This window comes from Dromiciops gliroides, chromosome 4 (genome assembly GCF_019393635.1).
Source record: "Dromiciops gliroides isolate mDroGli1 chromosome 4, mDroGli1.pri, whole genome shotgun sequence".
In the NCBI taxonomy this organism is placed as follows: domain Eukaryota; kingdom Metazoa; phylum Chordata; class Mammalia; order Microbiotheria; family Microbiotheriidae; genus Dromiciops; species Dromiciops gliroides.
In genome coordinates, this window is record NC_057864.1 from 187,378,888 (window position 1) to 187,392,669 (window position 13,782).

The 13,782-nt window shown below is 44.2% G+C and overlaps 1 protein-coding gene across 3 annotated transcripts in view; it reads left to right on the forward strand.

The window, feature by feature from the left end:
• Positions 1-2,247: 2,247 nt before the first annotated feature.
• Positions 2,248-13,782, forward strand: part of IGF2BP1 (insulin like growth factor 2 mRNA binding protein 1) — a 64,823-nt gene continuing 53,288 nt past the window's right edge. For all 3 annotated transcript variants that reach the window (XM_044005523.1, XM_044005524.1, XM_044005525.1), the window contains exons 1-2: positions 2,248-2,422; positions 3,610-3,670. In XM_044005523.1, the coding sequence (XP_043861458.1) occupies positions 2,248-2,422; positions 3,610-3,670 (236 nt within the window). The remainder of the gene's footprint in view (positions 2,423-3,609; positions 3,671-13,782) is intronic.

Sequence of the window (13,782 nt, forward strand, 5' to 3'; positions counted from 1 at the left end):
GTTGGGGGTGCTGCCCCGATGGAGGCTCAGACAATGGGGAAATGGGGGACAGCGAACCCCTTCATCTACTGGCTCACTCTCTCAGACACTTGTGCCCCCCCCGCCTTTGCCTAGTCTCCCGTCCTCAAGGCCCACCGGGCCCTATTCTACCCACCGCCCAGCTTGGGGAACAGAAGGCTTCGGGGCTCCTCGCCTCTCCCCCTCTACCTCCCCGGCCCAGAGGGCTCCGGGCTGCTCCTTCCTCCTTCCCCCTGCCGGCATCCCGGCCCCGGAGAGCAACCGGGAACTCCTTTAGTTCCCAACTTCGGAGAGGGGTCCCGCTCTCTACCAAAGGTTCCTTTTCTCCCGGTTCCGGGCAGATTCCGAAAGGCGCGGAGGATACGATTCACCTCTTCCCCCACCACAGGAGAGGAGGTGCGGACCTCCCACGTGCCGCCCCTTCCCCACTCCGCCTCTCGGGTCGGAGGAAGCGGGACTAATCGGTTGGAGAGAAGAGTTGGGGGTGGGGAAGGACCCAGGCGGATCCGCTCCCCTCACCCACACCCAAGCAAAATCGGAGGGGGGAGGGGAGGCCCTCGTCGCCCCTCCCCAAAGCCCCCGCCCCTTGCTTCCCCAAGCGCGGAGCGGAAACTCTCCCTCCCCCACCCCCCACCCCGTCTGGTTTGGGCCCTAGGATTTCCAGCTTCCTCACCCACCTTCCTGCCCCTTGACCCAACCCCACACCCCAAGCTGAGTAGGGGGCCCAGGAAGCAGAAATCCATGTTTGGAGAGCTCTCCTCCGGGAGAACGCCGTTGGTTCCGGGAAGCGTGACGAGAGGATAACTCCACTTGTCTCACCTCCCAGCCCCCCCCCATCAGGTACGAAGGAAAAGGGGGTAAAATCCTCTATTACCCGAGTCATCAGCCTCCGCCTCTCTGGTTCTGTTCATTTCACTCACGGTAATCTACCTAGCTCGTCCATTTTGCCCTTTAAGTGGATGCACCGAGCCTATTCTCTCTTCCCCTCGGGGGTTCCTGGAAAGAACTTGTCAGCGGGATCCCCAGTTTTGTCCTCCCTCCCCGCATTATCCCTCGAATTCCTCCATGGTTTCCTTCGGATTCCCGAAGCTCTTCGCAGCGGCCCCAGCGTGGCCCGCTTCCTCGCCCTGGGGCAACCCAGCGAGCCCCGGCCACCTTTCTGGGATTCAGGGGGAGCGGCCCGGCTCTTGCGAGAGAGGCAGAGAACCCAGCTTTAGGGTCTAGGGGGAAATGCTCTTTCCCCCTCCCAGAACCGCCCCGCAGTCCCTTTCCAGGGGACCCCGGCGTCCGTGGCTTCCCTTTGTCTCTTGCCTTACTCGCCCTCCTTTCCCCCTACCCCCCATTGGGAGCTGCAGACACAAGCAGGCGGTGGGTGTATTTAAAAGAAAAAAGGAAAAAAACCCCAACCCAACACCAAAACCCAACCCCAACTAAAACCCTAACGAAACCTATAGAAAACAAACGAATTAAAAACAACCCAGCACCCGATCCCAAGAGATCGCGGGGATCCCCTCCTTTCCGCCAGCTCCGATCATCACGGGTGGGTGATTGAGGGCGGGGCGCTCTCCGAGGGGCCCAAGTTCCTGCCTCCTCGGGGAGCGGGCGCGGAGATCCACGGAAGCTGGGCTCCCGTCCCCAGCCCCCCTCTAGTTTGGCCCCGGGGGCGCGCCGAGCCCCCAGACAGGGGAGGTGGGTGGGCTAGGTCGGGTGGAGATCGGAGGAGGGGGCTGACGGCGTCGAGGCCTCCCCCTCCCGGGTGGGTGGGGGCTTCCACCACGTGGCTTCGCCCTTTTTTTTTTTTTTCCGCTCCATTTTTTTTTCCCCAAGTAGATTTTATTTAGAGGCGGCGCCAGGGCGGCCGGGGAGAAACGTGACACAGGAGCTCGGCTCGCTGGGGTTTCGGGCCGAAAGGGAAGCCGCCGCTGCAGCCGCAGCTACCGCTACCAGCGCCTCCCTTTTAGCCGCCGGGCCCCTACTCCTGGCCCCCCCCCCTCCCCGATAGTCAACCTTCCCCCTCCCCCCTCCTCGCTGCATCCCCTCCCCTTTCCTTTCCCTCCGGCCTCCCTCCCCGCCCTCTCCCCCGCCCCTCTTCGGCTCCGGACAACTTTAGGGGTGGGGTGGAAAGAAAGTTTAGCGCTCTCCCCCCCACCTCTCGGCCTAGGATTGTCGCCTTCTCCCGCTTGGTTTGGCGATCCGGGGGACTTCCTCCAGCCCCCCAAAACCGCCACCATGAATAAACTCTACATCGGCAATTTGAACGAGAGCGTCACGCCAGCAGACTTGGAGAAAGTGTTTGCGGAGCATAAGATCTCCTATAGCGGCCAGTTCTTGGTCAAATCCGGCTACGCCTTCGTGGACTGCCCCGACGAACACTGGGCGATGAAAGCCATCGAAACTTTCTCCGGTAAGAAAGGACATCCTTGAGCTCCTCGCAGTTCTTCCCTCGCCAGGCCCACCCAGATACCTGCTATTCTTCGCCCACTCTGCCCACCCCTCTTACTCGGCCCAGTCGCAGTCTTCTAGGTTACTGCTAGGGCCCTGATTTGAGTGTACGTCCACCTCTTTCGACGTCTCCTCTTGGGGAAAAATCGGGTCCCCCCTTTCAGCCCTGAGGTTTCCCACAAAGGCTACAGTCACTTTGGAGGCCCTGGCATAGCATCGCCTTGCCCCTCCCCCTACTTCGCTCCCCGACGGGACGGGCATCCCCTCACTTAAAAGAAGGGGGACCCTCCTTTTTCAGGGGCTCAGGGGACCCTTTAACTGGCCGTGGTTTCGTCGCCAAGCTTTACCTCTCCCGGGGTAGGACGATTCTTCTGTTTAAACACTCCCTGCCCCCACCCCCTCCATTCCTAGGCCCTTCGAGGCTGGGAGGGGGCCCTGGACTTCTTGCTTACCCCCAAACCAACTCCCCTCACCCCATTTTCTTTGGTGAGCTTAGGCCGTTGGCCGTAAGTGGTGTGAGACTGGGTTAGGAGGACGTCCTGGCCCCCGGGGAAGGGGTTTTGGCCATTTTGATTCTGAAGTGGGGCGTGTGATGGAGCTAGGAAGCAGCGCTGTAGTCGCCATGCTGCCTTTGGAGACAAGAAACTAGGGAAGGGAAGGCAGCTAGGCTGCTGGAGGCCCTGGGCTCCTCCAGTCCTCGAAGCCTTTCCTGGGTGGTTGCCTGTCCCTTCCAAGAGAACACTGCAAAGGCTCCCACCTACTATAGGCCCCCCAAAGCCCTGTGCCCAACAGAATTATAAAGTTTGCTACCCCCTCCACCTTCCTAAGCAGAGAAATGGGGGAAGGAGAACGAATTTTTTTTCCGCTCTATTTCTTTATTCTCTGGGGTGAGGGAAATGCACCCCATTATCATAGTCAAGCTTCGAGTAAAGCACCTTACAGCTATGCTTTAATACCATTAAGAAAACCCCAAACTTAGATACCACGATTTTCCAAACGTTCCCTTTTCTTTTCCCACTTCACAGAGGAATCTATTTAGTGAATCCTTCAGTGCCCTTGGTTATATCCCTTTCTTCTTGTCTCACAACCCCCCATTCCACCATTCAGGCATCCACTAATAAGACTTTTCTGTTTTCTTATTTTTTTCAGGGAAAGTGGAACTGCAGGGAAAAAGACTGGAGATTGAACACTCCGTCCCCAAAAAACAAAGGTAGGGAAAACCCTTGCCCTTGGGGAAACCCTTCGAGTTTAGGGGCCTTTTAATGCATATATGTGGTAGATTGGAAGGACGTTCTCTGCTTACTCTTATTCCTCTATTGGGATATTGGGGGCTGTTGGTGAGGTGTTGCCCCCTTGTTTGGGGATGTTTTAGAGTTTGTTTTGGAAAAATGATAAGTTGGGGGCAAGGGTGGGTACAGGAAGTGATTTGGAAAATAAAAGGGAATCAAAACAGTAAAATGAAGGAAGCCTGAGGAGTTTGCTTAGGGAGTGGGGCCCACATCTCAAGGAGAGTTAAGGTCTCTAAGTTTGCAAGAGTTCCTGATTTCTAGGTACTATGAACAAACAACTTCCTATAGGGCTTCCCCCCTCCTCCCCCTCTACATAGACCATATTTCTACTTGGTTTTTTGGGGGGAGGGGGAGGAGAGGATACCCTCATGGTTTCAGAAGGAAGTTGGATGAGACCTCCCCCATTCCTTCACCCAAAGAATGCCTCTTAAGATGGTTCTCTCTTAGCCTGCATTAGGCTAAGGCTAGTTTACACAGGCCCTGATCCCTGGTCTCTGCCTCATACTCCCACCCCTCTGGATTTTTGAAAGAATATGCTACTGCTTCACTATCCTTTTGGAACCCCCAACCCCCATCAGTCTATTGTTGTAAGGGGACCATCTGGGGTGAGAGCTTTGTGCTCAGGCAGCGAGCAAGGGCTCTCGGAGGGCCAAGAACTGCCTGGATGAATGGAGAGGAGGGAGTAGTGTGTTCTTTAACCTTTCCTCTCAGTGAAGAAGGAACAACTCCTCATACATTCCCCCAAATCTTGTTCATGTCGGATTCAGAATTTCCCTCCACTTGAACCATACTGGGAAAGGATGAGGGCAAAGTCTTCTTTCTCTCTCAAAATGGACTTCCCTTCTTCCCCCTACCCATTCTTATTCTTGATGATGGAGGGAAGTTACTCGAATACCCCTGGCTGGCTGTATTTCCTGATTAATTTATGGTCTCCCCCCCCCCACACACACACTCCCCCATTTGCAAGATTTCTCTTGTATGGTTCTTGGCTTTTTCTGGGTGGGAAGGTCGGGGTGAATGGCTCTGTACTTTCTGCGTTAAGAGGAGCTAAAAGGTTTAACGTTGGGGCCAAAAATCTGCTGGGTGATTTCACTTCAGCTATTTAAGTAACATCGTAGCCAGGGCTGATCAATGTGGCTTGTTACACGTTTATAGAGTCTGTGATTTAATCTCTATTGGCTACAATACTCTGGTATGGGGAAAAACAATTAGAGCTAAGTGAAAAGAGGCCATAAAATTGAAAGGCTAAAAAAAAAAAATCTTGCATTTGAAAGTCTTTGAGATTGGAGAGAAAAAAACCAGAAACACAATAGAGTTGGAGAAACCTCAATAGATTATGGAGTGCACTCCATAATCTGATATTTGGGTTGAAGTTGGAAGTTTGAAACATTAGATAACTGGAATTTTGAAAAATGAAGATGGAATGCACCCCACCCCCCATTTCTACTCCCTTTTTTTCTTCTGGAGATGGAAAGGAATATCAATATGCAAGGAAACAAATTACATTTAGATTTTTATTCCCACTGTAGGGGTATGCATTTGTTTCCCCCCAAAGCATCTGCTTTCTTCCAAGTCGCCCTCTCTTCCTCCTTCTAAAAATGTGTAGTGAAATCTTTTGAGTGGGGGGAGGTTATGGGGTCTGGCTGAAGAGGACTGGGGCCACAATTATTCTTTTCCTTCCAGAACTGATCAGATTACCGCTTTTGCATACTTCCCCCTCCCCATGTAATTTCAAGCTCAAATCTTGAGATTTTTTTCTTTTTCTTTTTTTTTTTTTGCTTGGGGGGCACAATTTATTTTTCCAAAGTGAGATTTTCCCTAGTGAGGAAAGTGAGATGTTTTTCTTGCCTTTTCTATAAAAAAAACATGTGGCTAGGATATGCATTTTCAGTTTGTATCTGAAAAATATTTCTTCAGTTACTGGGTTTTATAGTAATTTGAATTTATAGAACAAGAGCTAGTTAACTATAACATGTTCTAGAAAGCACATTGTGTGTTTATAGATATCTGTGTTCCTTTGAAAAAGAAACTTGCAACGAGAATGAGTGCAAGAGAGACTAAAGCCATTCTTACTACATTCCTTGTTGATACACTGGGTTCTGAATCAGCTTCTATTTTTTTATTTTTATGGCTGAATTAAAAACCCTCCAAACTTTTTATGACTGCCCTCCCCATTTATTGAGGACAAACCCAGAAAACAATGAAGATTCATGTCATTGCTTCAGTTTTATCCGAGTTAGAACTATTTCTAAAGTGTACTTTGATTTTTAAATTTATATCCATTTTATAACTAATATATACCTTTTAAAATGTGGGAATTGAGCACCACATATCAAAATAAAAATAGTAATTGATTTGCATTTATTTTCTTGAGTCTAAAGAAATGTGAATTGGATGAATTTAAATTTATTTTTCTCAGTTTTTGGTTTGCTCCTCAGCTCCTAGTTCATAATTAAAGTTAGAAGTCTGTTTACCAAAATTGATTATGTTGTTATGATGGTCACTGTCAAATGCTAGAATAAAATAGGGAGAAAACACTTGAGAAAAATCAGGTTTTTTTTTCAAGGAGTTGGGGAAAGAATTTTAATTTGAAGGGTTTAAAGAAATTGAAATTGTTTAATTAAAATATTTAAATTCTTGGGGAAAGTTGCTACTTATTTGAAGAAATGGTTGGATTTTAAAGAGAATTGAATAATTGTTATCTTTAAAAAGGATGTCTTGGAGGAATGTGACTTAAAATAGGTCATTTACTGATAACTGAATGTATCGTGGGGGGGAAAATGAAAAAGAATATATACCATATTTCTGTGGGTGTGTTCAACTTAGAAAGTTAGTTATCGAGGTTAATTGTTGGTTATTCTCAAAGCAAAACTAAAATTAGCTGAGCTAACGATTTTTTGAGAATCCTGGCTAACTGTCTAAAAATCTTTATTTGTTATTCACAGTAAGTGTGAGTCCTTAAAAATAAATTGTTTTTAAGTTGAGAAAATATTCTACAGTTGAATCTTTGGTTAGATTTTCTCTCTCTCTCTCTCTCTCTCTCTCTCTCTTAAAAGCCTCACTTGGTGTCTTACATTTGGCCAAAGTATTTTTGTGTTGGAAGTGTTGAAAGTGGTGTGTGTGTGTGTGTGTGTGTGTGTGTGTGTGTATGTATCTGTAAAGTTTATTTTTGAAAAGATTTGTGGAAGGATGTAGAAGAAATAATTAGGTTAGGAAAAGGTTTGAAAACAGGCTTAGGAATGTTCACCTTCTGAAATGAGTCTGTCTTTAATGAAAAAGACTTGTGGTTAGGGGTGAAAATGAATGAATGAAAAACAACAACAAAACAAGCCAGAGGGATGAAAAAGAAAAAAATGGGGGGGGGAGGAGCTTTTAAGGCAAATTTTACCCTAGAGATTACGTTTAAGAATTAGTATCCTAACTGGGGAGAATTAACAATTCCGCTTGATGAAGATAAAAGTTTCATCTGATGATTTAAAAGCTTTAAAAAGTCTTAACAAGACGTTTTTAGTTAAAAAAAAAATTAAAACCAAATTTCATTATGTGGGTGGGGGAGGTAGTATGTTGAGTTGAATCTCATGGACAATTATAATTATTTTCTGCCCTGTTTGGAAATATAACTGGAAAGTCAGACTTCACTTTTTTCCTTATTTTAATTTCTACTTTGAAATTTGCAATGGTGTTTTGAATTAATCAGTTAATCAAGTTAGCCTCTGAGATCCTTACCTGTGATATATAGATTATAGCTCTGCTTTTCAGTGTTAGCTTTTCCTAGGGTATAGTATTTTTGTTGTTTTGGTTTTAGGACTACTCATTGAAAGAGTTAGGGATTGCTAGCCTTTCTTAACAATTCTCTCTCCTACAAACTAGAAAAAATGAAATGTTACTGTTAGTTTCCTGGAAGAAAAACTTTGGTCAAAGAGGATAAATTGTAATTCTTATCTTTTGATACATTCAAAGAGCAACTAACTATCCTCAACCTAAAGTTTTAAAGGCATTGTATCTTATAGAACAAGATTTCTTAGAATGGGTGTTTTAAAGTTGGTGTAGAGACGTCAGCAAAACTTTTAAGTGCTTACTCTTTCAAATTTCCCCCAATATGTACTACTAGAACTTGTCTGGGAGGAGGTCTTGTCTATTTCCACTGTTTTTAAATGTAAACCAACTAGTTAAAAAGGGAACTTTTTAGAAGATATTTCAACATTGATGTTGCTACTTTAAGAAGTCTCTTAGGCTTGTTATTTGATTGAAAATGAGAGAATTTTTTTTGGAAAAAATGTTGGTGGAGAAACATGTTATGCCCTTTTTTGGGGAGGGGAAAGGAGGTGATAATGTATACTTTTTTAAAAAGAAAGCCTTCCAGCTGTTTGATTTTTCTCCCCAATCCCCTCAAAAATGCTTTAAAATATGGCTAATGTCTTCCAGAAAGTGTGGCTAAAATTTTTTTGGGGTTAGGAGAGAACAGAGAAGTAAAGAAAAAAAAAAAGCAGCAGGGGAGACTGTTGAAAAATCAGACAAGTCAGTCCAGTGCTGGAAATTCCAGACAAGGGGAAAAAAAGCTCAGAGATGGGGGTGGGGTCAATTTCCCCGCTCCCCTCTTGGAGGAGTGGCAGAGAGCTCCTAGCCTCTGGTAAGGGAGTGGGGGCAGAGAGACACCTCAGGCTTAGAATAGTTAGTGATAGAATCTGAGAAGAGAAGTTTATTTCTGTCTTTCAGTGTCTTTTTTCTTTCTTTCCAAAGTTTGCAGTAGTGGCTGTGAGAGCTTCCTGGAGAGTTAGCTAACTGCTTGCCCTGCAGCAACTAACCCTTCCCCTTTCCACCCCCAAGCCTTCAACCTTGAAATCTCTCTGGTTGTGTATTCACACTGTTCATTGGTTACTAAGCTTCTATAAGCCCCCAATAAGCAAGATTCTCATTCCTGGGTGGATGCCATAGGAATATGTGCTGGGGTGGTGCTAAGGGAGAAGGGTGTCTTTGCTGCTTCAAACAAAATCCATTTTTTTCCCACCCATGTTTTTTTTAACATGTGGAGTGGAGATCTTGGCATTAGTTTTCTGTTGGACTACTGTGGAGCCTCTTTAACCCCCATGTTCCACAAAATTGCTATAAAATGCCTATGTGTGATAGTGGCTATATCCAAGCTTGGCAAGGGAGAAGGAAAAATGGAAGGGAAAGAAAGGAAGAGAGAGAGAGAGAGAGAGAGAGAGAGAGAGAGAGAGAGAGAGAGGAAGAATTGAGGGTAAAGGGAGGATTAGAAGAGAAAGAAGAGAAGATAGGAAATGGGGAGAGAATTAAGAGGTATATGGAGTGGGGTAGGGCAGAGGGAAATTCATACTTCATTGCTACTTGGGGGGGTATTCTCTTCTTTGTTGATTGAAATCTCTAGAACTTTTCATCTTGTGCTATTCTTGTACATGTCTTCCCATAAATCTCCTAGAAAGGATCCACACTACATGCTAGAGGCCTTGCTCTGATTCATATTCATTCTCATTCTCTCTCTCTCTCTCTCTCTCTCTCTCTCTCTCTCTCTCTCTCTCTCTCTCACACACACACACACACACACACTCACACACACTCGAATCCACCTCTTCTCCTGGTCCTATGTGTCCTCTCTTGAGGCAGAGTGGCACTGTGGATCTTGACCCTGGAGTCAGGAAGATCTAGATTCAAGCCTTCTTTTGATCCATACTAGCTCTGACTATGAGAAAGTCATTGAACCTTGCAGTGCTCTAGGTCTAGCTGATTCTCTTAAAGATTCTAGGCTAGAGGCACTGTTGATCAACAATGGTGAAAGGATTTTCTGCACATAGAGTTTCTACATGAATGAGATCTGAAGTTGGCACCAGAAAAAAAAATCCTCTTAGGTTATGTCTCCAGAGTGACTCATCATGGCTTGGATGAACTGAAAGCGTTTTGAGGAAAGACCCAATGGCAGGCTGCTTTCTAAGTTCCAATCTGGTTATGTGGAGATTGCTTGTGGGGAGGGGGCAGTGAGTATCCTTTGAGGCAGAAAAACAAGACAATTATATAGCGACCAGATCTTTCCAGCTCATCCTATCACATCACCACTGGAACACCTTAATATGACCCACATATGGAACCATTAATAGTTAACAGGGTCAGTTTATGAATAGTCTTGAGCCCTCTGCAAACAGAGAAGCCCTGCCCTTTTTGTCCCAAAGGACAATTTAAGCAAACAAAAATAAGTGAGCTTTGGGTTCTGCCTGCACACCATATTTTTGATGCAAAAGGTAGATCTGAGGAGATGTTAGTTAGAATTATTCACTTATGTCCTGGAGCAAGAGGCAGGTCTTTGACCTTTTGGGGCTTTGGCCAGTACCGTGGTTTTTTTGTGTGGTAGCCAAGGGATCTTTTGTGGTCTCCAGCTCAGCTTCCTTCCCTTACTCTTCTTCCTTTAAGTTCTAAGGAAATGTTTGGCATTTGTTAATTTTTAAAAAAGACACACATAACAAACACAAGGAACCCCAAGTTCCTGTTAGATAGAGAGGGGATTGGTTTGGTTAATCTCTCCTTTTATTGATAAGAGGTTAGGAAAAGGGGTCAGATCCCATTTGAACAAGCACTACCCCAAGGATAAATCTGTAACAAAAAGGCTTCTAAGTCTCAGCTCAGTGGTCTCTTATTTTAAACAAAGTTCAATGGATACCATTTCAGAACAATGGAAGCATTTTCACCAGTCCCTTGGAGTTTCATTCATTCATTGGACAAGTTACATTAAACACCTGCTATGTGCAAGGCACTATTAGACACTTGCCTGAGTTAGCAGAATAATAGTAGAAAGAACCCTGGCCTTGGAGTTCAGGACCTGGGTTTGAATCCTGGCTTTGATGCTTTTTAACTGTTGTGTAACCATGAGGAAATCACTTGTCTGCTCTGAACCTCTGGTTTGCTCTAGCTAAATGGAGAAAATCTCTGTATCACTTATTTCACAGGGTTGTTGTGAAATATTTTATATTGTTGGCACAATATAAATGTTAACTATTGATATCATAAGAAGCTAGGAGAGATTTAAAAAAATATCAGAGGGTATCCTGGCCATCTTACAGTAAAAGGAGGGTAGATAGGGACAACCAATATTCTAGTTCAGAATACAAGATGACAAGAGTTCTTTGATGACTTACTAATCCCACAGATTCATGAGCTTTACCAAAACCAAATTCCTGAGGGGACAAAAATCCTTTAGGAATAGTTCTGATGTTACATGTCACTTTGTATCTTCTGACATTTCCTCTTTTTATTTAAAAAAAAATACTTCCTCTTTTTCAATGAGACCCCTTGTTTATTCTACCCTGATCTCAGAATCACTCTCCCCCCCATCACTATTGTCAAAGATGTTGCTTACTAGGATTTCACCTGATGTGGGGTGCTAAAAGGATTGTGTTCTTCCTTTATCTAAAACTTGGAAAATGTGTGAAGTTTAGTTGTAAATAATAAACATATATCAGGACTTTACTCTTTGAAAATAGAATTGAAATGATTCTATTAAAGTAGGATTTAGCAGAACATGAGATCCTTGAAGATAGAGGAACTCTTGTTGTCTTGGAATTCCTGGGGTCTAGCAGAGCATCCAGTAAATAGTAGGTATTTAATGCTTACTGAACGAATAGCAAAAACAATAGATTATAGGGCAAAGACCAATTCATCTATCTAGCAATATCAAAAAAAACCAGCTATCAGTCCAAAATCCAAGTACTTCTTCAGGTTTGGTGTTGGAGTCACATCTCTCTTTGTAGCCTTAATACTTAGCAGAGAGTAGGCACTTAATACAGTTTGTTGAATTGATTGCCTGGAAACCAGATACCCAGGTCATTGACAGAAATGTTGACTAGCCCTGATGTATTCAGAATCTTGCAGACTGAAGGGCTTCAATTGGAAATCTGGTAGGATCCTTTAGGAGCCCATGTTTTGGGTGTTTGAAAGGATACCTTAGGAAGTTTCCTTTGGGGTGGCAATATGGAGGGAGAGGGAGATGTCTCAAAGACTAAAAAGTATGGCTTGGGAAAATTTTCTACAGGAGGAAGAAAAATTGAGGTGGGAGATGAATGTATCTCCTTGAATTTTTCCAAGTTTTCTCAATTGTTGGAGGATTTCTGACTTAACCTTTTCACTGTGTTACAACCCTTTGGAAAGGAAATTTAAAAAGGATTTGACATATTTCCAGGTTTTTCTATTCAAAATGTCAGTGAAACTTTTGAATATTTTGCTAAAATATCCCTAAACATTTGGGTCTAGATGATTTTTTTTCCTGAAAGGGTATTTTGGCAACATGCTTAAAAAAAATTAAATCAATCAATCAATCAATTCATTCATTCATTTAGTTTTTGTGGGGCAATGAGGGTTAAGTGACTTGCCCAGGGTCACACAGTAAGTGTCAAGTGTCTGAGGTCACATTTGAACTCAGGTCCTCCTGAATCCAGGGCTGGTGCTTTATCTACTGCGCCACCTAGCTGCCCCCAGTATTTTGGCAACATGTAAAGACAATGACAAGTATTTTTTTAAAGTCCTATTTTGGCTTTTAAGGAAGAACTAAGAGCAGAAATAAGAAACTCAATTGATAACACCCCCCCCCCCCCAGAAAATCCTCATGTGCTTTTCCTTTTTGTACTTAAACATTCTTTTTTTGGGTGGTGGTGGTGGGGGTTTGAATGTAAGTTCTTTGAGGATGGGGTTATTTTGCCTTTGTCTCTGTTCTTCAGGCCCAACCTAAGGTCCTAATATTTTTTGAACAGATTTTCAAGTGGGGGGCTTTGAATATGTCACTTGAAATTATTTGAATAACCCAAGGGGAAATAATCCCAAATGAAAATACAAAACCAATCCTCTTTTTAGTGCTAATTTTCAACTTTCAAGTTATGGGCTTTGATGTCTCCTGATGGAGGAGAGGTGACCCAGGTTGCTGGTAAGCCATGCTTGTGGAATACAAGCCCTGGCAGGTCTTATCATTAGAAGAGGCTTCTAGTACAGGCAGGTGACAGATTGCAAGTCTTTCATTGGGATAGCCAGCATCAGCCTAGCTTAGTGTGGAGAGGCTCATTACCAGACAGCTGGCTGCTACATTATGAATTTTTTTTTTCAGCCAGAGCTATTCAGGCAGTGGAGGCTGTGAGCAGCATCTGAAAACACTGGTCCTTGAAGTTGCACAGCCATTTCTGGAGGGATAGCTTCCTCTGAGATATCTCTGCCTTCCTTGCCTTGGCCATTCCTTGGGGGCATCTATACATTAATCTCAGCCTTCCTGTCTTCCACACAGTCTTGTTCAACTTTGCCAGTGACCTGAACTGGTAAATGTGTGTGTAGAGTGAATCTGTTAGAGGTGGATTTGAATGGTTGTGTGTGTGGGTGTGTGTCTTCATTTGTGCTTCGGTTGGGAATGGGTATTGATAAATGGATTGATTCTCTTGTGTGGTTATATTTGGTGTCTAACAAGGTATGTATACTAATTCACTCCAAGATTACTTAAGCCCCTATTATGTAGAGGGAGGCTCTATACTAGGGTTACAGAGACCAAAAAACCCAAAGCAGTCTCTACCTTCAAGGAACATTCTAGGGAGGGAGGAGGGAGAGAAACAACTTTTAAACAAAAATTAGAAAATGTATATTAATACAAAATATATATCAAATAAATGCAAAGTAATTTTTTGGATGGCAAGTTAGGAATAGAAAATAGGATGTATTTGATGTAGACCTGCACATATTGACTCATATGTTGCTTCCTCCATGCTGAAAGGGTAAGTAATTGGGTTTTTTTAGAGGAGGTTGGAGGGGGTTTGCTATTTTCCATTTAGATCCATGCTTAAATGGGCCTGGCAAGTCCACCAAATAGGTCCCCCAATTTGTCTCTGCATAACCTTTCACCATCTTCTCACACACACAGAGAGAAAGAGAGAATGTGTTATGTTCTCACAGAGAGTAGTTGTAATCCTCCAGGAAATTGGCCATTTATTTTGTTATTTTAGTGGCTGAGAAGCTATGCCAGGGCACTAGCTAAAATTTCACACTTTAGGGTTATTGT